The sequence below is a fragment of the Hyla sarda genome, chromosome 1 (assembly GCF_029499605.1).
Source record: "Hyla sarda isolate aHylSar1 chromosome 1, aHylSar1.hap1, whole genome shotgun sequence".
Lineage (NCBI taxonomy): Eukaryota > Metazoa > Chordata > Amphibia > Anura > Hylidae > Hyla > Hyla sarda.
The window spans coordinates 599,058,528-599,081,193 of NC_079189.1; the positions used below are offsets into that span (position 1 = coordinate 599,058,528).

Consider the following 22,666-nt stretch of genomic DNA (forward strand, 5'->3'; position numbering starts at 1 on the left):
TATAGGGTCCATAGGACACGTCAGGGCGCTTCGGACACCACGCACTGGTAGTGGGGTACCAGAACTCCAGCCGCAGAGACATCAGGCATGTGAAAATGAAAGGCGGCGGGGGAACCACGCAGACCACTGTCTGGCTTACTGGTATGGGTCCATAGTATGAAACAGGTAACTGTCGGACACCTCGAGGGGTACCGGAATGTCAACCACCGATGCGGCAGATATGAGATGGTGACCTGTGGAGAAGGAGGGAATCAGTGTATGCACATGCCAAGAACCCTCCCCTGATGGATGACCGTCAGAGGAAAAACACCGAAAGGGCCCTAGGTCTCCGCTAGGAACACAAAAGCCCTGTAAGGGCACCGGACCGGACCCCATATACAGTCCCAGAAAAGGACCCAGCAGATATTAATCGGATAAAAATAGATATTATGGGCAAAAAACTAATAGCTATTAGCTGCCACAGAGGGGGCAACAAAAAATACCATTAACAGCCGCTAGAGGGCATTATCCAGTCAAAGAGACCAGAGGAAGACAATTTTTTATTTACTTATTTAAAATTAACCTGGCGGGAGCCGAAGGGTGCCCCACGAATTCCCGGCATTAACCCCCGAGCCCAACCATGGAAGCGCTACGGGGGGGGGGGGGGGGAAGGAGTGGGGTGGACAGTCAGAGAGGTGCAAAATTTCGCCAATCCCTGCTCGTCGGGACGGGAGAAGAGAGGAACTTGCGGGTGTCCTGTGAGACCCCCTGGGAAAAGGTCTCCAAAGACAGCGTCGACAGAGGGGGGAGAGCGTCCTCCATCACTTGGTCTCCAGATTCCTGTGCCGAGCACGGGGAGAAGGAGGCGGAGCTAACGGCTGCCATTATGGGTCCCGCTTGCTAACAAGCGCCAGAGGAGATCCGACCAGCTTAAGTAAAGAAAATCAGCGGCCGCAGAAAGTACAAGAAAAGCCGGCGGCTGCCCTGAGACAGAAACGGCTGCCTTAACTTAGTCCCCTGGCGGGCGGAGGGGATGATATATTCACCCAAGGTCTTCATATACTTGCCCTGACGGCTTCAACCAGCTTATGGCCAACGCTGCATCATACCAGGCTAAGATAGCAGGGCGAGCAGGGGTAGTGGGATACAACCTCCAGGTGCTCGCCATTGGCGAGAAGGTGTTAACAGTACATAATCTAGGTCTGTGCCCCTTTGTCACAAATGGGGGAACAGGTAGCTCCATGCTCCTGAACCCCCACCTGAAAATGAGAAACAAAAGGGAGGAAAAAAAGCTAACTAATCTGCCCTTAGTAGAAAATGGAAAAAAAAAAAAAAGAACAGGCCTGGGGAGCTCCCAGACATGTGTCTTGCCTCCTGCTGACACTAGCTAAAACTGATACCTCACTTCCAGTGGGCGGGTATTTCTTGCCGGGTAGGAGACTACTTTTCTTTCCTAGTGTCAGTGCCTACTAGTGGCAAGAAGAGCATATACCCATGGTCTCCGTGTCCCCCAATGAAGAGCGACCGAGAAAACATGTCCTATTCTATTGTTCTACAAGTACTTATCAAAAAAATAAAAGCAGCTGGCAATTCCAACTCGCATGCTTCATTATGTCATCCTCCCCATCTTGTGTGCAATCAGCCTATGGGTGAGATGATCCATGCAAAGAGGAATTGTTCTATTCTTCAGGGGTTTAAGTACAAGGTGGATGTTAGATTGATTCTCTGCATTCATATTTTTCATATGATCTTAATTTATTTTCATATAAATACCTGTTTTTCTGTATGGAACTGTCAATATGGACATGATGTAAACTAGAATGTTCTCATTTGGTATAGCCTATGATTGGCTTTTTATTACATGATATCCTATTTATGTATGGTTATATACAAATGTAATATGAACAGTGGAGACGTCACTGTTACTTATATCTGCACGCCTGTAATGTTCATAATGTGCATCCTTCAGCACTAGACATTGGCTTTTTATTAAAGTTTTCTCAGTGACTGCTTGTTCGCATCGGTGCGAGATGCGGACTTATTTGAGTGAGCTAAAATTTCTTTTATTTGTACATCCACTCACAATATTGTTTTTCTGGGACAAGAGTGATCAGTCCTGCTGAAGTTTGTAAAAATAACACTTACCTCTATTAAACGAGCTATTGCTGCCTCCTCTTCCTCGATCTGGGCGACCTAAAAATTTTAAGATTAATTTTAAAATAATGTGCACAGAACCAGAATTGTTGGCTCTATAAAACCCAACTATAAAACCCCAACACCTGTACGTACTTATATGGACGATCCCAATCACAAGACGTATCTAATAAACGTTTCTTAAACTGCTTCATCTATTTCCTGCCCCATGATGCTTCTGCTTTACATCACTAGTCTTACTCACATCACAATTGCTATGTACTTATGTGCAACTCAGATGAAGTGTTATACCATAAGCATTTAATCTGTTATATCTACTAGATAACCGTGAAAGATGTGGTGTATTTTTACAATAATTTTTCACAAAAAATGAAAAAACGTACCCCTGCTGAAACCGCCCCGCTCATTCCTATCCCCTAACAAAACAGAATAAATACATTTCAGATCATTACAAACTGCAATATTTTACCTGAATTATTTTGTTGCTCTTTAGATGTAATTCCTAATATTTAGAAATCATTTTATTTATCAAATACTACAGAAAAAAACCTCTCTGGGATCCATTAGTACAGGCTGCTGATTAGAGAGACAAGACTATATTAGTTGTGGTGGTCCTGATCAGTTCCCTCAGCTAACCAGCATTGGTTTTCTTACCACATTTAGACACCATGATCAACCGGAGGTCAGCTGCATATAAGAGTGCACTCTGTAATTCAATCAACTGGATAGCCATGCAAAGATATGGTGTACTTACACCAAAAAAAAAAAAAAAAAAAGATTTCTCTTGATAAAAAAAATTCAATAAATCAACTTACCCCTGCTGAAACTGCCCCGCTCATTCCTATCACCTAACAAAACAGAATAAAAACATTTTAGAAAAAAGACTCACTACAATATTTCACCAAAAATATTCTGTTGCTATTTGTTATGAAACAAAGAAGCCGGCCTGAGCTCCTTACATGACCGTGTGCTCAGCCTATCAACGGCCGGGGCAGGACATCGGTGCGGCCGGTGATACGCCGACGGCTCTGTGACGTCTCCATCCCCAAGAAGTTGAATGAGGTTCGCACAACTTGACCGTGAGGCCGGTACCGGACCGACGGGGCACATAGGAAGGTATGTTAAAGATTATTTTGTTTATTTTTGCAACCCGGGCACAGCAATATATAAAAGTCTTGCACTACAGTTGTCCTTTAATAAAACAAAGCTCTTAAGTCTTTACAACTAGGTGTCTCACTTCACTTTAATCTGCTCTTGTTAGCTCATTGGCCCCCTGTGATCACGTTGCAGGAGACCAATGAGACACTAGCTAGCCGGGAAGTGTCATTTAACACTTTAGAAGATGTGAACGGCTTTAGCCGTGAGTCCTTCCAGCTGGTAGCAACTGGGACCCACCGGATATGAAGGGTGCTCAGCACCCAGAGTCCGTTTCATACAACGGGAGCAGTCAGAGGGCATACATTTACGCCCTTTGTACTTGAGTTAAAGGGCTCTTCAGGGATATTTTTTCCACCAAACAACCAGTTTCATTAACTGAGACTAAAAACCATGCCCAAAGTGTATATGTGGTGGATTCAGTATATACTCATGAATATATACTCACAATTAAAAAAATCTCTGAAAGCATGACATGAGTGATTTGCTGCTACAGTACATTTGCACTTTATTGATCTAGTTGAATTTTTGTATCTCAGCATTACATTTATAGCATGTATGCAAATTTTCATCTTGGCACCTTGAATTCACGTAATGGACTTTTTTTTGGATCACTACATTTTATGGATATTCTTGGAAGGGAGGGGAAATCGTTTGTTAGCTTAGGGAGAAATTGAAAGAGGGATCTGTAATAGAGGGGAGAGAGTAAATGAAAAGGAGTACATTTTTATTTAAATATAGATAATTTTCTCTCTAAGGCCTAGCAAGTCATCTTAGACTGCCTATGGTTGGGGCAGCACAAATATCATGAGACGTTTAAAGGGTAGCTCCCACCATCCTTTTTTCCCCCTCTCTGTCCCTGTGTCCCTGCCTATTTCCCATCTATCCCTAACCTCCTCCCTGCCTAATTTTTTTTTTTTTACTATATAAAAAATGCAGTTTTGTCTGCCTGGTAGTGAGGCAGACTTCCCCAGCAGGCGTGACGGCACTAATGCCTGCTGGGGCTGACTTCCGGCCTTAATTCATCTACACAGGGTGCCTCCAGCTGTTTCACCACTACAACTCCCAGCTTGCCCTGACATCTATTGGCTGTCGGGGCATGCTGGGAGTTGTAGTAGGGAAAAACTGGAGGCACCCTGTGTTAAAAACAATACATGGCCACGGCGCAACCCGAACCCCGCTACCCCTCCCCTGAACAGCCCCCCCCCCCGCTCACACCCACCCCCCAGACATACCAGGACAGTGCAGCGACGGGCAGGACAGCAGCAACAAGATGCCGGGAGGCGGGGCCGGCGTGCAAGGCCAGGGAGCGGGGAGCCAATGCGCGCTTATTCTGTTCTCAGCGCTCGCTCCCACCTGTTCAATTGACAGGCGGGAGCGAGCACCGCAGTGAGTGAAATCCGACTCATTGCCAGGCTTCAATGACTCGAAATTCACTAGAATATATTAGAGATATGTTGTAGTACTTAAGTACCACAACATACCAATATTTTTATTTCATGACAGTGCCCACTTAATCTCCTTGTGTTAAGAAGCAAAAAGCTTAGTTTTTTTTATTCACCTCTTTGCCCACCAAAACTTCTTCCAGAAGATTCATAGCTCTGATTTAAGTCATCACCTAAAAGAAAAGAATTGCATAAATCCATTGACACATTTCAATTAACACATTTCTACCTCATTTACTGGAGCTAGGATTTTCAACATTTCTGCCATCAGTACACAAACTACAATCTGCTGCAGAAAAAAACAAGTAGGTGTGAAGTAATTCACACGTATAGTATCCTGCGCAAATTTAATGCCCAGGATTTGAAGCTGTATTCAGTCATTTAGTTTACATTGAACTCTGCAGAAGAAGATCCTGCACATCAAATCTGCACAAAATACTGTACGTGTGAATAGACCATTAGTGTGTATTCACACGTACAGGATCTGCTGCATCTGATGCTGCTGATTTTTTTTTCTTTTATGAATTTGGAAAGTGAGCTTTGAATTCATTTTTTTTATTATTTTACTAGCTGAGTACCCAGCGTTGCCTGGTTTTTCCTTCCTAATCCTTGTTGGGGAGGAAAATAAACAAAGGAGGAAGCTTTTGACTTCACATCCTGTGCTTCATATATTGTTGTCATATCCCAACCCCATATCCCGACCTCCTATGCCGACCTCCTATCCCGTCATCCTATCTCGACCTCACATGCCATCCTTCCATCCCGACCCGTAATATGTGTACCAGGTAGAGATGAGCGAACTTACAGTAAATTCGATTCGTCACAAACTTCTCGGCTCGGCAGTTGCTAACTTATCCTGCATATTTAGTTCAGCTTTCAGGTGCTCCGGTGGGCTGGAAAAGGTGGATACAGTCCTAGGAAAGAGTCTCCTAGGACTGTATCCACCTTTTCCAGCCCACGAGAGCACCTGAAAGCTGAACTAATTTATGCAGACTAAAGACATCAACTGCCGAGCCGAGAAGTTCGTGACGTATCAAATTTACTGTAAGTTCGCTCATCTCTAGCACCAGGTATTGAAATATCTCCAGCCGTACGGAAGTTATGTGGGAACATACATTTCCCATTGATTTGCATGGGATTTTAAACAAAAACCCCGACCATCACAAATGGGGGTAGTTAAGGGTTAAATAACTAACCTATATTTTAAGTGGACATATAAATAACATGTGACCAAGTATTATCAAAATATCTCAAGCCGTTTGGAAGTTATGCAGTAACATATTTCCCATTGACTTGTATGGGACTTTAAACATAAACCCCGCCCCTGGCAAGTGGGGGTGAGTAAGGGTTAAATTACCTATCCTATGTTTGTTGTTGATATATAATTAACATGTGTGCCAAGTTTCATGTTAATATCTTTAGCCGTTTGGACGTGATGCTGGAACATACACACATACGTTGAGTTTTATATATATATATATATATATATATATATATATATATAGATTTTTTATGATGCTGCAGAGTTTAATGTACACTTAATGGGGGACGGAGGCATGGATGGTGGATATTCCGGGTCCTGCCTCCATTGTGCAAAGCCACCTATTAGCAATGGAGGCTAATACAACGGCTATCTCCGAAACGGAACCGCAGATCCGGCTGATACATCATAATCTAGTTTATCGGCACTATAACCTAGTATACTAGGTTTAGTGCAGTTGAACTTGCTGTCAGTTTCCTAAAAAAATGATGGCCTATTCTAAAGATATGCACACTATATTATAAAAGCAGAGGTCTAACTGCTAACACCTCACCAATTGTCTTAACTCATAACGCTTTCAATTTTCCACCTATAGACCCATATGAGGGCTTGTTTTATGCGCTACCAATTTTACTTTGTAATGACATCAATCATTTCACCACTAAATCTATGGCGAAACCCCAAAAAATTATTTGTGGGACAAAATTTAAAAAATATTTTTTTAGACTTACCATAAAATCTCTTTCTCGAAGGATCCATTGGGGGACAGACTCTGGGTATATGCTGCTGTCTCTAGGAGGTTGACACTATGGTAACCAAAAAGTCGGCTCCTCCCAGCAGGATATACCCACCTCCAGGCCACTGAGTAATTCAGTTTAGTCTCAGAGCAATAGGAGGAGACAGACAGGTCAAAAGAAAAAAAACATGAACTGTCCAAGAACCCGATGAAACAATAACTGAACACTCCCTCGGACGGATAAACGAAAAGGAACCCCAGAAAAGGGCGGGAGCTGTGTCCCCCAATGGATCCTTTGAGAAAGAGATTTTACGGTAAGTCTAAAAAATCTCCTTTTCTCTATCGGCTCCATTGGGGGACACAGACTCTGGGACGTACCAAAGCCGTCCCTTGGGTGGACAGAGAATAAAAAAGGTCAGGCAGTCGGCTGTACCACCGCCGCCTGCAACACCTTACGGCCCAGACTAGCATCAGCCAATGCGAAGGTATGTACCTGATAGAATTTTGAAAAAGTGTGTAAAGACAACCAAGTGGCCGCTTTACAGATCTGCGAGGCCGAGGCCTTGATTCGGAGTGCCCAGGATGCTCCCACAGAGCGGGTGGAATGAGCCAGAACCCTGAAAGGTGGGGTTCTCCCCCTTGCAGCGGTAAGCTTCCGAAATAGCACATCGGATCCGGACGAAAGGAAGAGGTGACGGAAAGATAAGTCCCATCCGCTCGAACCACATCCAATTTGTGAAGCAGATGCTCCCTGGGATGAGAAGGAGCGGGACAAAAGGACGGAAGGATGATGTCTTCGTTGAGATTAAAGGGCGAAGCGACTATAGGCAAGAAAGACTGATCTGGTCGGAAAACTACCTTGTCCTGATGAATTATCAGGAAAGGGGGACAGCAGGAGAGAGCTGCCAGTTCAGAAACTCTCCTAATGGAGGTAACAGCTATAAGAAAAGCCACTTTCCAGGAAAGGAGGCGAAGGGGAACCTCCCTAAGGGGCTCAAAGGGTGTGCCCTGGAGAGCACCTAGAACTAAGTTCAAGTCCCAAGGGGGAGAAGGGGAACAGTAAGGAGGGGCCGCATGTGCCACTCCTTGGAGGAAGGTCCGGACATGAGAATTGGAAGCCAGAGGACGCCGAAACCGGACCCTTTAAGGAACTGAGAGCCAGCCCTAGTTCCAACCCCGACAGGGCATGGAAAAGGTAACTGGAGAAAAAGATTGAGCTTCGCACCAAAGAAAGTAAGACCGCCAGGTACGGTGGTAAATTTTCGCAGAGGAGGGCTTGCGAGCCCTAAGCATGGTGCGAATTGCCTGGGAAGAGAAGCCGTCAAATGCAGAGATTGTAAATTGGGGTGGCAAAGGGGACCCTGTGACAGTAGGTCTGGTCGAAGAGGAAGGAGAACAGAACGTCGTCCAGAAACCAGACCACATCAGCGTACCATGCCCTTCGAGGCCAGTCTGGAGCCACCAGAATGGCGGGGACTCCTTTCGCCTTGAGCTTCCTCAGAACCCTGGGAAGGAGAGGGAGAGGAGGGAACAGGTAGGGCAGGACAAAGCCCGACCAAAGAATTACTAAGGCATCCTCGGCTAGAGCCAGGTCTTTGACACAAACTTCGGAACTTTCCGGTTGTGTCGAGACGCGAAGAGATCCATGTCCGGGGTCCCCCAGAGGTCGCAGATTTGCGCGAACACCTCCGGAAGATGATACCACTCTCCGGGATCGGCTGAGGACCGACTGAGGAAATCCACTTCCCAATTGAGAACTCCCGTAATGTGAATCGCCGAAATGGCTGGAACCACTCGTTCTGCCCAGAGGAGGATCTTTGACACCTCAGACATGGCCGCTGAGCTGCGAGTGCCGCCCTGCCGATGTATGCCACAGCCGTGGCATTGTCCGACTGGACATGCACATGGTGACCCAGAAGCAGGGACTCCCAATGCTTCAGACACAGATAAATCACTCTCAGTTCCAGAATGTTTATGGAAAGAAGGGATGCTTGGGGAGGCCAGAGGCCCTGAACCGTCTTATTCCTGAAAACACCCCCCCAGCCCGTCAGGCTGGCGTCCGTCGTGACCACCTGCCAGTGGAGGGGGAAGAACGAACGCCCCTGAAGAAGAAGAGGAGAGCGGAGCCACCAACGCAGAGACCGACGGGCCCGGAGCGGAAGAAGAATCCTACGATCGAGAGAGAGAGGGGGGACCTGTCCCATCATGCAAGAATCGCCAGCTGAAAAGAACGGTAATGAAACTGGGCAAAGGGTACGGCCTCCATGGCTGCCACCATCCGACCCAGGACTTCCATGCAAGTATGGATGGAGAACGGGGATGGTGTCCCGAGGGAGCGGACTCCCGACAAGAGGGCCAGACGTTTGTCCGGCGGAAGGCAAATCCGAGCCGAGGCAGAGTCGAACTGAAGCCCCAAGAAGACCAGAGACTGGGTGGGGGAGAGAACTGACTTGTCTCGGTTGACCATCCACCCGAAGCCACATAAGGTCTGAAGAGTGAGGCTCACATTCTCCAAAGCTTGGGCTCTGGTGGGGGCTTTGATGAGAAGGTCGTCCAAGTATGGTATCCCTGAGACCCCTCTTGACCGTAACAGAGCTACCACAGGAGCAAGAATCTTGGTAAAGACTCGTGGTGCTGTGGCCAGACTGAAAGGGAGAGCCACAAATTAATAATGACCTTCCAGAACCGCAAAGCGTAGGTACCGCTGGTGTCCGGGAAAAATTGGAACGTGGAGGTAGGAATCCTTGATGTCCACCGAGGAAAGAAACTCCCCTCTATCCATAGATGCCACCACCGAACGGAGAGATTCCATTCGAAAATGGCGGATAAGAAGTTGTTTGTTGAGACATTTGAGATCCAGGATTGGCCGCACAGCAGTTTTTCTTGGGAACCACGAAAAGATTTAATAAAAACCCCGAAAGCGTTCCCTTAAAGGAACTGGGATAATGACACCCTGGACGAGAAGGGACTGAAGAGCCTCCCGAAATCCCCTCGCAAGCGAGGAAGATCGGGGAGCATGGGACTGGAAAAAACGATCCCTTGGAAGGGAGGCAAATTCTATCTGGTATCCGTAGGACAGCACGTCCCTGACCCTGGAGTCCTGAATGTGCGTGGTCCAAATGTCCCGAAAAATTAAAAGTCGACCTACAACCAAGCCAAAAGGCTGCGGGTGGGGGCGTCCCTTCATGCAGAAGTGTGTTTGCGGTTGCCCGCAAAACGGTCGGGCCGGTTGGTGTCCGACTTCCACGATGGACGGGCCTTGAAAAAGGGAACCTTCTTGTCCCGTGGAGGCGCCTAGTTGGACCCTTTAGAGGGGCCAGACGTCCGAAAGTAAGACGACTTCCTACGGAAAGAAGTGCTAGATTTGTTTTGAGGTGATAAAGAGCTCTTGCCCCGTCGCCTCAGAGATAATATCATCCAGGCGGTTGCCAAAAATACGGGAACCAGTAAAAGGAATCTCGGTGAGAGACTTCTTAGATGCAGCGTCCGCGTTCAGAGTTTTAAGCCAAATGGAACGACGGAGGGCCACTAAATTACTGGTTGCATAAGCAGCGCAGCGAGCTGAGTGCAAGGAAGCAGAACACAGGAAATCTCCAGCTTTGGAACATTGGAGGGCCAGAGCAGACAGTTCTTCAGGAGGAGAACCTGAAAGAATGCCCTGATGGAGTTGGGACTGCCACACCGAGAGGGCCTTAGACACCCAGGTGGAGGCGAAGGCAGGGAGCAGGGAAGAACCCGCTGCTTCAAAGGCATACTTCAACAACTCAACCTTTTTGTCTGCAGGATCCTTGAAGGCCGCTGCATCCGCCAGCGGCAAAGTAGTAGCTTTAGAGAGGCGGGAAACCAGAGGATCCACCGACGAAGAGGAAGTCATTTTGGAAACAAGGTCCTTGGCGAAAGGATATCGCGCTTGGACTCTCTTCAGTCCCTGAAACTTCTCAGGGTGCTTCCAGGCAGATTCTAGAATGGCCTCAAATTCAGCATGAGAGCTGAACACTTTGGGTGCCGGACGGGCACGATGAAAGGATACTTCTGGAGCTGCGTTCGAAGTTCCTAGGTCCTCTAGGTTAAAGGTGTCTCTTATGGCCATAACAAATGAGTTCACCATGTCCACTGAGTTCGAACGGTCCTCCGAATCGGAACCCTCGGCCGCTAGCTCTCCAGGAGAGTGCCCTGGAAGAGGGGGACTCCGACCTGGTACGAGGTTCAGGAGAGCCAGAGCGGCAACCACCAGAAGAGTGACCACTAGAGGAGTGACGCGTGTGGCCTGAAGAAGTGGTCGGGCGAGACCTGCGAGAGGAACGCCCGTGCCTACTAGTAGACTCCTGGGAAGAGTCAGAGGAGACACCCCTATTACGCTTATGCAAAGCATAAGGGTGAAGGGGAACGGGACCTTCTAGAGGGCCGGTGAAGTGTAGACCTCTCCAAGGGAGTCACCACAGAACGGGAGACCTGTGCCAAGTCGGATATAGACTGGGAGAGGGAGGAAACCCAGGCTGGAGGGGCAGCCGAACCCACCAGGTCTGAAGGGGCACCAGAGTTAGAAATAGTACGGGGGTCTGGGGGAGCAGTGGAGCAGGCAGGACAAGTGGGTTCAGCAGAACCTGACATTTTTGCAGAGCAGCTTTTACAAGCGTAATGGGTAACTAATATTCCCGTAATCTGCTTGGAGGGAATTACAGTTCTGGGCACGGACATAGTCAAAAAATGAACAGTCTCACCCAGAGTCTGTGTCGTGAGGCAGCTGCTGTGAGGAGAACTCTGCACCGTGCTGAGGGAGAGAGAAAAAAACGCCAGCCAATAGGAGGAAGAGGCAGGGTCAGAGCCAGGAGCTCTGTGATTGGCCCCTGCACGGCCCCAACACGTGCACAGCACTGATTGGTGGGCCCTTTTTGCGCTGCTGAGGCGCTTATGCGGCCAGGTGAGCAGAGCTAAGTCCGCCGGGCCGAGAAGATATACTGCGGAACTTCTGTAATTGCGGCCGCTCCTAACCACTAGCGCACACGCCGCCTGTAACGAGTCCTGTGCGCCCAGGGAACGGAGCGGGCGAAGTGCCGTCGGCAGTCGCGGCTGCCAAAGTGAAAGTAAAAGGCGCAAGCCGCCCGCGGCGTGTACAATAACACACACGCCTCTAATAAAGTGCCCATATAGACAAAACACTGCCCCAAGCTCCACTGCACCCCATATAATAAAAAAAATACTCCCCCTGCAGGGAAAAGTTTCCCCCGGCCAGTCCAGCCTCTGTAGGATGGGGCCAAAAAAACAGAGGGTCTCCAGCTGTTGCAAGACCTGGGGAGAAAAAGATACTCACCTACGCTGAAGAACTTACCTAAGGAAGTCTTCAGACTGTAGTCTTCAGTCAGCATTTTCACCTGCGGCAAGCCAAGCTCATAGCGAGGCGAACAGGGAGGTAGGGGGACCCGGACCCATGTGGTACAACCCCAAGTGCTGACCGTTGGCGAGAGGGGGTTAACAGTACATCCAAGATGCCTGCCACCTCTTGCAATGGGGAAACAGTGAACATTGTGTTCCTGAGTCCCCACCTGAAAACAGAAATAAAACGGAAGAACTAAGTCCCTAAACCTAATAAAATTAAAAAAAAATAGGAGACTTGGTCTGGAGAAAACCAGACCATGTCCACCTCCTGAATTGCTCAGTGGCCTGGAGGCGGGTATATCCTGCTGGGAGGAGCCGACTTTTTGGTTACCATAGTGTCAACAGCAAACAAAGTAGGACGGTCCAGCCCAAGGTAGCAGGTAAAAGCAGTATTATTTTTATTGGGTAGTATTCAGACAGAACATCAGCCGACGCGTTTCGGACCTACACCCGGTCCTTAGTCATGGCATGTATAAACATTAAAACATATTCCTTTTATATAAAACTAAATGGTCATGTGATCTTACATCAGCCTAGATGGAAAGAGACTTGGAAAACATGGTGGGGATGAGTGGTTTCTATAAAACATGGTTTGGATTCATTGATTACAAGCTGCTGGTACACAAAATTCAGAGCATCTTAAGATAAAAAATAGGGAACTAAACCAGAGAAATATAAGAAAAAATGACCTACATAACATGTTCAATATTTAAATATGCATCAAAACAAATTATAAATTATAAAAATTTATAAAAATTATAGAGATTAGCGGTTGGCTGCAAACAAGAGGTATATATGTACGCAAGAGATAACAGATGGATATACTTATATTTTAAGGTGATCTCAGCAGGACAAAATCAAATCCTGTCTAAGATTCATCCCCAAAGGCTGACATGTATCTAGCTGGAACATCCAGAAAGACTCCCGGTTCAGGAGTGCCCTCCGATGGTCTCCACCTCTCGTATGTCTAAAAACCTTTTCTATACCCATAATTTGCAAAGAGCTAACATTGCCACCGTGAATGTCCCTGAAGTGCCTTGACAAGGAGGACACATTGAACCCTGTACCTTTCGCATCCGAAATGTGTCTCCTAATCCGGCCTTTCAGGGCGTTCACGGTGCACCCCACATATTGAATGCAGCACTGTTCACACGTCGCTAGATATACGACGTGTGAGGTGTTGCAATTGATGTATGTTCTAATATTATACATTCTATTGGTACTACATGATGAAAAGGTGTTGGCAACCCGCATATATTTGCATGTGATACATTGTTTATGGCCACACTTCCAGTTACCCGGGAAGTTCAACCATGTTGGTTTACTTTTATTTTTATTGGGTTCTACAAACAGACTCGGAGACAAGCGAGAGCCCAAAGAGGGTCCCCGCTTAGCTACGGCCTGAAAAGAACATGTCTCGAACCTCCTTAAAACTGAGTCTTGTTCCAGGATAGGTAGATATTTTTTCATGATGTTTTTAATTGCATAAAACTGCTTGCTATAAGATGTAATAAACCTAGGTAATGATTCTCTGGTTTCCCTCTGATTGCTTACAGGATATCTATTTTTCTTGGGTTTGATTAACTCTTCTCTATTTAACAATTTGGCTTTTTGTCGGGCCTCTCGCAGGACTGAGTCATTATATCCCCTTTCTAATAGTCTAGCATGTAGTTTATCTGATTCCTCCTCAAAGGTGTTTGGATTAGTGCAATTTCGTCGCAGACGTACCCACTCACCGTATGGTATGTTATGTACCACATGGTGAGGATGGCACGAAGTTGCCTGCAATATAGTATTGCCAGCGACTTCTTTGCGAAATGGAAAAATTTCCACTTTGTTACCATTGCCTCTTAACACCACATCAAGAAAGGGGATATCATCCCTTGAGATAGATGCCGTAAATTTAAGGTTCAAGTCGTTCATGTTAATATAATGAACGAAACTATTGAACCTGTCGGCATCCCCCCTCCATATTAACACCAAATCGTCGATGTATCGACCTATCCATTTGATGTCACTATGAAAGGGGTTGCTAGGAGAAAAAACATACACCTCCTCCCAATGTATCATGTAAATGTTGGCGTACGAAGGGGAGTATTTAGCTCCCATGGGGGCTCCACGGATCTGAAGGTAAAACTGTTCATCAAACATGAAAAAATTATTAGAGAGAAGAAATTCTGTTGACATTAGGATAAACCGCTTCAGATCCGTGGGATAATTACTGTATACGTCCAAATGTCGGGCCAATGCCCTCATCCCTTCACGGTTAGGGATGGAGGGATACAGCGAGACCACATCACATGTGGCCCAGCTGTACCCCTCCTGCCACTCCATCTGGTGCATTATCTCAAGGACATGTTTGGTGTCCCTTAAATAGGTGGGCGTGATCCCAACCAGGGGTTGTAGATGGCTGTCCACCCAGTCTCCCAGTCTCTCTCCCAAGGCTCCGATACCTGCCACTATCGGACGCATGGGGGGGGGGGGGGGGGGGGGGGAACCCCCTTGTGTACCTTGGGGAGGGAGTGGAAGACTGGGGTGACTGGTTCGCTCACATATATATATTCCCTGGTTCTTTTATTCAATACCCCCATGCTAACACCTGTGTCAAGTAATTCATTCAATTCGCGCAAACATGAAGTTGTGGGATCCCCACTGAGATTCTTATAGGTACTTTCATCAGTCAAAATATTTTCATTTAAAGTCCTATATAACCCGGCATTGAGCAGCACAACGGAACCCCCCTTATCTGCATTTCTGATAATTAAATCGGGGTTGTCCCGGAGCGCTGCCAATGCCTTTTTTTCAGACTGGGAGAGATTAGAACGAGAGTCAGTACCTTTTATCTTGTGGTTCAATTGGACTAAATCCTTTTCTACCAATTCCTGGTATCGGTCCAGGGCACCCGGTCTGGATGCCACTGGATAGAAACCAGGATTGGACACCCTAAAATTACTCTGACCACCCTCACAAACAGTCTGAGACTCCATATTTAGTGCATGCAAATTGATTGTATTACATTGATCACGAAAATCGGTACAGATATTATGTTCACCAGGTGTGACCATAGGGGTCACAAGAGCTTGATCCTGCAAGAGAGGCACAGATACGTTCTCAATATTTTCACATAGGGAAAAATGTCTCTTTAGTGTGACCTTGCGGGCCCAACGATTAACGTCCAATATTGTGGAAAAGAGTCTAAAGTCACATGTCGGGACATAATTCAAACCACGACTCAATAATGCAATTTGTGTACTTGTAATGATGTAACTGGAAAGATTGATAACAGAGTTGCTTACTTGCGAGGTGTTTGGGATCGAAGCGGATACCTTGTGCTTTCGTCCTCCCCTTCTAGTATGTCCTTTGGGGACCTCGGATTTTTTATATTCGCTATCAGTTGGCCTGCAGCTTCCTCCACATCAGATGTGGCGTCTCGTGAGGTATCAATATCCGAGAAGCTCACACGTCTTGGTCGCTTTGCACTCTTGCGTTTTCTGTTGCGGTTTTTGTTATTTTTGCCACTGTTGCGATTCTCAGTATTGGTACGTAAAATTGAGCGTGGGGTTGATGGTTCAGATGGGCTTCTTGTATTGGTCCATGACAGAACCGAGTCCTCTCTATAATCTGTTAGGTCTCGGGTAAACTTTTCCTTTTTAGTATCCATTATTGCATTCTCCATGGTTTTAATTTTTTCAGTGATTTTTAAGTCCATCTTTTTATATTCCTCCGTCTCACGATACGGTTCCAAATCCTCCTGCAGTTTTTTTATTTCTGCTTGGAGATTGTTGAGTTCCAACTCCTCTTCTTCCACAATATAACCTATAATCTTTTTGGAGCAGTCCAAAAGAGCTGAGTCCCATATATTTTGGAAGGTGGAGGAAAACACTCTCGTGGGTCTTTTCTTTAGACGTAATCCACGGGGCAAAATATCTTTATCCAGATAAGTGGACAATGCCTTGAAATCCCACCATGTTTTCATCTCCTTGATTTTCACATTCTCAAGGCTTCTCATCAGGTTGATGAAGTCCTGCGAAGCAGATACAGAGGTGCTGGGTAGTTCGGTTCCAAAAACCGCACTAGCTTTTGCTGCTCGGTCTAAATCCTCTTCGGGCAGGGAACTGATTGCACCCCTGTCTGTCTTCGCTTGATCTGTCTCCATTGCTGGATAAAAATTCCCAAATATGTAACTGCTATGGCGGTCAAGGGAGCAAGTCCAACGCTGGGTAGATATCTCAGAGTAGACTAGCCGACAGCTCACCTTCGCCACCTGCACCTGTGCACGGGCTGATCAGCAGCGTCCCTGACCACGTGTAAGCAGCAAACAAAGTAGGACGGTCCAGCCCAAGGTAGCAGGTAAAAGCAGTATTATTTTTATTGGGTAGTATTCAGACAGAACATCAGCCGACGCGTTTCGGACCTACACCCGGTCCTTAGTCATGGCATGTATAAACATTAAAACATATTCCTTTTATATAAAACTAAATGGTCATGTGATCTTACATCAGCCTAGATGGAAAGAGACTTGGAAAACATGGTGGGGATGAGTGGTTTCTATAAAACATGGTTTGGATTCATTGATTACAAGCTGCTGGTACACAAAATTCAGAGCATCTTAAGATAAAAAATAGGGAACTAAACCAGAGAAATATAAGAAAAAATTACCTACATAACATGTTCAATATTTAAATATGCATCAAAACAAATTATAAATTATAAAAATTTATAAAAATTATAGAGATTAGCGGTTGGCTGCAAACAAGAGGTATATATGTACGCAAGAGATAACAGATGGATATACTTATATTTTAAGGTGATCTCAGCAGGACAAAATCAAATCCTGTCTAAGATTCATCCCCAAAGGCTGACATGTATCTAGCTGGAACATCCAGAAAGACTCCCGGTTCAGGAGTGCCCTCCGATGGTCTCCACCTCTCGTATGTCTAAAAACCTTTTCTATACCCATAATTTGCAAAGAGCTAACATTGCCACCGTGAATGTCCCTGAAGTGCCTTGACAAGGAGGACACATTGAACCCTGTACCTTTCGCATCCGAAATGTGTCTCCTAATCCGGCCTTTCAGGGCGTTCACGGTGCACCCCACATATTGAATGCAGCACTGTTCACACGTCGCTAGATATACGACGTGTGAGGTGTTGCAATTGATGAATGTTCTAATATTATACATTCTATTGGTACTACATGATGAAAAGGTGTTGGCAAACCGCATATATTTGCATGTGATACATTGTTTATGGCCACACTTCCAGGCCCGTGCACAGGTGCAGGTGGCGAAGGTGAGCTGTCGGCTAGTCTACCATAGTGTCAACCTCCTAGAGATAGCAGCATATACCCAGAGCCTGTGTCCCCCAATGGAGCCGATAGAGAAAATCGCCATTTTGTTATTTTTAGCGGCTTTTAGTTTTTACGCAGTGCACTTTCCGGTAAAAATGACACCTTATATTTATTCTGTAGGTCCATACAGTTGCAAGGATACCCAACTTATATAGGTTTTATTTTGCAGGGTGGGCCATTTATATGGATACACCTTAATAAAATGGGAATGGTTGGTGATATTAACTTCCTGTTTGTGGCACATTAGTATATGTGAGGGTGAAAATTTTTCAAGATGAGTGGTGACAATGGCAGCCATTTTGAATCCAACTTGTTTTTCAATAGGAAGAGGGTCATGTGACATCAAATTTATTGGGAATTTCACAAGAAAAACAATGATGTGCTTGGTTTTAACATAACTATTCTTTCATGAGTTATGTACAACTTTCTGACCACTTATAAAATGTAGAATAAAATCAAGGGCAGTGCAGCTCAATCAATAACTAGCCTGAGGTTAACTGGTAAGGTCTGATTACCCCAAGACCAAGAAATATATAGATAAATATAATGAAGAAATTATATGACCAGTCCTCAAGGATAGTGAAATAAGAAAAAAAAAACAATTTATTTATTATTTTTTATTATTATTTCACTATCCTTGAGGACTGGTCATATAATTTCTTCATTATATTTATCTATATACCACTTATAAAATGATTTCAATGTGCTGCCCATTGTGTTGGATTGTCAATGCAACCCTCTTCTCCCACTCTTCACACACTGATAGCAACACCGCAGGAGAAATGCCACACCATACCATCAATTTGTGTTCCAACAGTCTTGGAGGGATCTATCCAATGTGGGTTAGTGTCAGACCAATAGCGGTGGTTTTGTTTGTTAACTTCACCATTCACATAAAGGTTTGCCTCATAACTGAACATAATTTCTGCGTAAACTGAGGGTCCTGTTCCAATTTTTGTTTTGCCCATTCTGCAGCACCTAAAACTCCGGATACTGGAAGCCTGTGCTAGCATTTCTCCTGCGGTGTGAGAAGAGGGTTGCATTGACAATGCGATTTTGTGCTGAGCTGCCGGGATTCTTTTACTTTCATTTTAGACGACGCAATCAACTTTGATCCTGGCGTCTAAATGGTTAGATGTGGGTCCTCGCAGGGTTAAACCTGTTCTCCGCCCTGAGTCCTTAAGGATCGGGGATGCAGGGCGTATGCATATGCCCTGCGTCCCCAAGAGATTAGGGGATACAAAATGACCAAAAATACACAATTTGGGGCTTTGGAACATTTTAACGTATACATCATTGACGGTTTATTATTTTTTAGTTCAGACATTTACGCACGCAGCGATACCACATTTATTTTTAAATATTTTTTACATGAAATGTGGGAAAAGGGAACTGATTTAAACTTAGTATGGGAGGGGTTAATTCACATTTATAAAAAAAAAAATTCTCTCTTTTAGTCCCCATAGGGGACTATTCCAGAGAGAAAGTGAGGGGGGCTCAGCTAGAGAGATTTATATATGAACCTGGGTGCTTAACCAACATTATATGACGCCAACACTGCAGCAAACCCAGAAATAATGTACAAATGGAAGCACACCAAAGATGATACAATTAGTACAAAATATGACAATCTTTATTAGGAGCACATGATTTACATAGCAAAAAAAACACAACACAATAATGATAGACACAAAGAAAATATAATTAAAACCATTTAAAAAGGCCCGTATCGGGCCACACCACACAGAGGAGACATAGTATTTGTCTCATCCGGACCTGGGTTAAAGAAATGTAATTCCCCTACCACAAATAAAGTGATAATAATACCCTATGCCCCCGCCTGACCTAAATCACACAAGCACATGATAAAGTGACATATGCACAATGCGCAAATTGAACCTGTATACAGAGGTGTCACAATGAATATCAGATGACAGGGAATCTCTAGAACTAAATTGCCAAACAGTCAATAAATGTGAACAAATGAACTAGAGATGCCAGCAAAAAATGCCTAGATACGGTCAGATGGGAGGCAAGGCCAGCACAAGGTGGAAACAAATATCACCCATACGCCCAGGTCCAAAAAACCTCCACGCGTTCCGTCACTGAGTGACTTCCTCAGGAGTGTTGTTTTTTTTGCTATGTAAATCATGTGCTCCTAATAAAGATTGTCATATTTTGTACTAATTGTATCATCTTTGGTGTGCTTCCATTTGTACATTATTTCTGGGTTTGCCCCATAGGAGACTATTACATGCAATCTTCTGATTGCATTCACTCCATGCCATTGCATAGCATTGATCAGTGTTGTATGCGCTCGATTGCTCCAGCCTGGTGGGCCAGGCTGGAGCAACGCAAAAGGGATGAGACGGCAAGGAGGAAGGTAAGGACCCTCCCGCTGACCTGTAAGCTGATCGGTTCACCGTGGTGACTCCAAACAGCCCGACTGAGCTGCCGGGAATGCTTTTTATTTTTCATTTTAGAAGCGGCGATCAACTTTGATCGCCTTGTCTAAGGGGTTAATGCCTGGCATCATCGCATTAGACACGGGTTCCGGCTGTTGATAGCCGCCGGGACCACCCCACTATGAGCGGGCGCTGGGCGTGAAGGTACACCGTGAAGAGGTTAAAAGGGTCACAGTGCTCATGCAGCAGTCTCTTCAATGTTAACACTAAATACTAGTAGTGGTGGGGCAAGGTACTGCAGCACTGTCCGATTCAAGTGACAAAGCAACACTGCCACTCTCTGCCCTGCTGCAACTTCAAGTACAGCAACTGCAAGGACAACGTGGTAAGGCAAACCCCGACAATTTTTTATAAAAAGCAACAATGTCAGCATGGCAACATAGATAACTTATATTATCCTTATAATGTAAGTGTTTGGTGAAAAAACTCATAATCTGGATGACATTTGTTACTTCAAATATATCCACCCACTGTTGCAAAAACATTTATTTTGTTATATGAAACTAACTTTATTTTTCCAAAAAGATATATTGTTGCGAAGCTTTTCTACTCCAGGCAAACAAATCTGACAGTAAATTATATGAATACATTGATAAACAGACCTGCATATCCATACAAAAAGGAAAATTTTGCCAAAAAAGTACCTTTTTGATTTCCAAATCCTTTGTCAGCAGAGCGAAAGTTTTCATTGAAGTCGCGGTTTGCTAAAATTCAAAGAGGGATTAACTTTTAAGCAAACTTAGCCAGGTAAACAATCTGAGATAGAATGTCAGTCATTTTAACTACTTAAGCTGGGGTCAACACAGTATTTTCGTCTGTATTTGGTCAGTATTTTTAGCCATAACCAGCAGTGGAAGGTTGCAGGTTTTGTAGCTGCCAGAGAAGGGAGGGGGTAAAGTTATTTGTGTTGGGATTTATTCTTGTTCATGGCAATAAATGGAATAGTCCAGTGGTGAACAACTTATCCCCTATCCTAAGGATAGGGGATAAGTTTGAGATCGCGGGGGGGTCCGAACGCTGGGGCCCCCTGCGATCTCCTGTATGGAGCCCCGACAGCCCGCGGGAAGGGGGCGTGTCGACCTCCACACGAAGCGGAGGCCGACATGCCCCCTCAATACAACTCTATGGCAGAGCCGAAGCGCTGCCTTCGGCAATCTCCGGCTCTGCCATAGAGATGTATTGAGGGGGCGTGTCACCCGCCGCTTCGTGCGGAGGTCGACACCCGCTATCTGGCCGGAGAGCCTGGCCCCCGTATAGAGAGATCGCAGGGGGCCCCAGCGTTCGGACCCCCTGCGATCTCAAACTTATCCCCTATCCTTAGGATAGGGGATAAGTTTTTCACCACTGGACTACCCCTTTTAAGGGGTAGTCCAGTCCTGAAAAACTTATCCCCTACCCTAAGGATAGGGGATAAGTTTCAGGTCGCAAGGGGTACGACCGCTGGTGCCCCCCGCAATCTCCTGTCCGGGGCCCCGGCTCGATGGCCAGTGAGCATGTGTTGACCACGGCATAAAGTGGTGACCAACACGCCCCCTTGATACAGTGCTATGGCAGAGCAGGAGACTGCCTAAGGCAGCACTCTGCCTTTGCCATTGAGTTGTATTGAGGGGGCGTGTCAGCCACCGCTTTATGCGGTGGTCAACACACCCCCTTCCTGCCGGCTGCTGGGGCCCCGTAAATGAGATCGCGGGGGGTCCCAGAGGTTGGACCCCCCCAATCTGAAACTCATCCTCTATACTTAGGATAGTGGATAAGTTTAACAGGACTGGACTACTCCTTTAAAGGGAAGCTGCAACCACTTTCATGCTGCCTGTCCTTTTAACCTCATTATATTATATTATATTTAACCTCATATTTCTACCTATAGCTAAAACGATAGATTATCAATGAAGGCTGGTTGGGCAGGGACTAACCTCATGACAAGGTTCAGGCAGCATGACAGATCTTTATTACATAACCGTACAAGGGACAAGAAATAGTCAGTCATCTCAATCTTCCCTGCACCCAGAACATTCCTCAGGACTTTAATCAGAGGGGACAGAGTTTAGGAGAATTTGTCCTTGTGTGTGGTTGGTTTTTCCACTTTTTTTGCTTAGAATTTTGTTAAGTTGAGGAAAATTCATAAAAACTTTGCACCATGTGTAGAAAATATCACACAAGCACACTTAACTTTAATAATCCTCCCAGATCACCACCCCCATCATGATAAGCCATGCCCTACCTTTATTTTTTTTATTTTTTATTTTTCTACCTTGATATTGCTCCATTTTCTGCTCGGTCTCAGTCAGATTCACAGACTGGGAATGGACGTTCCCCAGCAGGCGTGACAATCTAAAGCCATACAGGGGAGAACTTCCTCACTCTGCTACATGTAGCTCACAGCAGTTCAGTTTGAGATGAGCTATGATTGGCTAAGGCTGCACACCCCCCCCCCCTCCCCCTCCAGACTGCATTTCCTGATTTTGGACTTCTGCCAGGCCAGCAGGAGTCCAAAATCTGTGCAAGAGATGGGGGTAAATGTGCTCTGGACAAGTAGGGAGACACCTAGTGGCAGCTTTTTTTAACACATAATACATATAAAACTTAAATTTTTTTTTAAAGTACATTAGAAATATTTTTTAATTACCATAAGGCATGCAATAGTAAAAAAAATTTTAATGAGCGTGCCCAGTTAAGAAGGCCGCAAGATTAAAAATGTAAAAAAGCTTTTCTAAAACTTTGCTCATGGTGATGTACACTTGAAAGG

The 22,666-nt window shown here is 45.5% G+C and overlaps 1 protein-coding gene across 4 annotated transcripts in view; it reads right to left on the minus strand.

Moving 5' to 3' along the window:
* DDX4 (DEAD-box helicase 4) overlaps positions 1-22,666 on the minus strand; it is a 125,313-nt gene that overhangs the window by 81,254 nt on the left and 21,393 nt on the right. For 3 of the 4 annotated variants that reach the window (XM_056547650.1, XM_056547632.1, XM_056547624.1), the window contains exons 4-8: positions 20,565-20,624; positions 4,850-4,906; positions 2,949-2,981; positions 2,517-2,549; positions 2,125-2,172 (exon numbers count right to left, since the gene is read on the minus strand). In XM_056547650.1, the coding sequence (XP_056403625.1) occupies positions 2,125-2,172; positions 2,517-2,549; positions 2,949-2,981; positions 4,850-4,906; positions 20,565-20,624 (231 nt within the window). The remainder of the gene's footprint in view (positions 1-2,124; positions 2,173-2,516; positions 2,550-2,948; positions 2,982-4,849; positions 4,907-20,564; positions 20,625-22,666) is intronic. The other variant, XM_056547642.1, reaches the window with a different exon arrangement.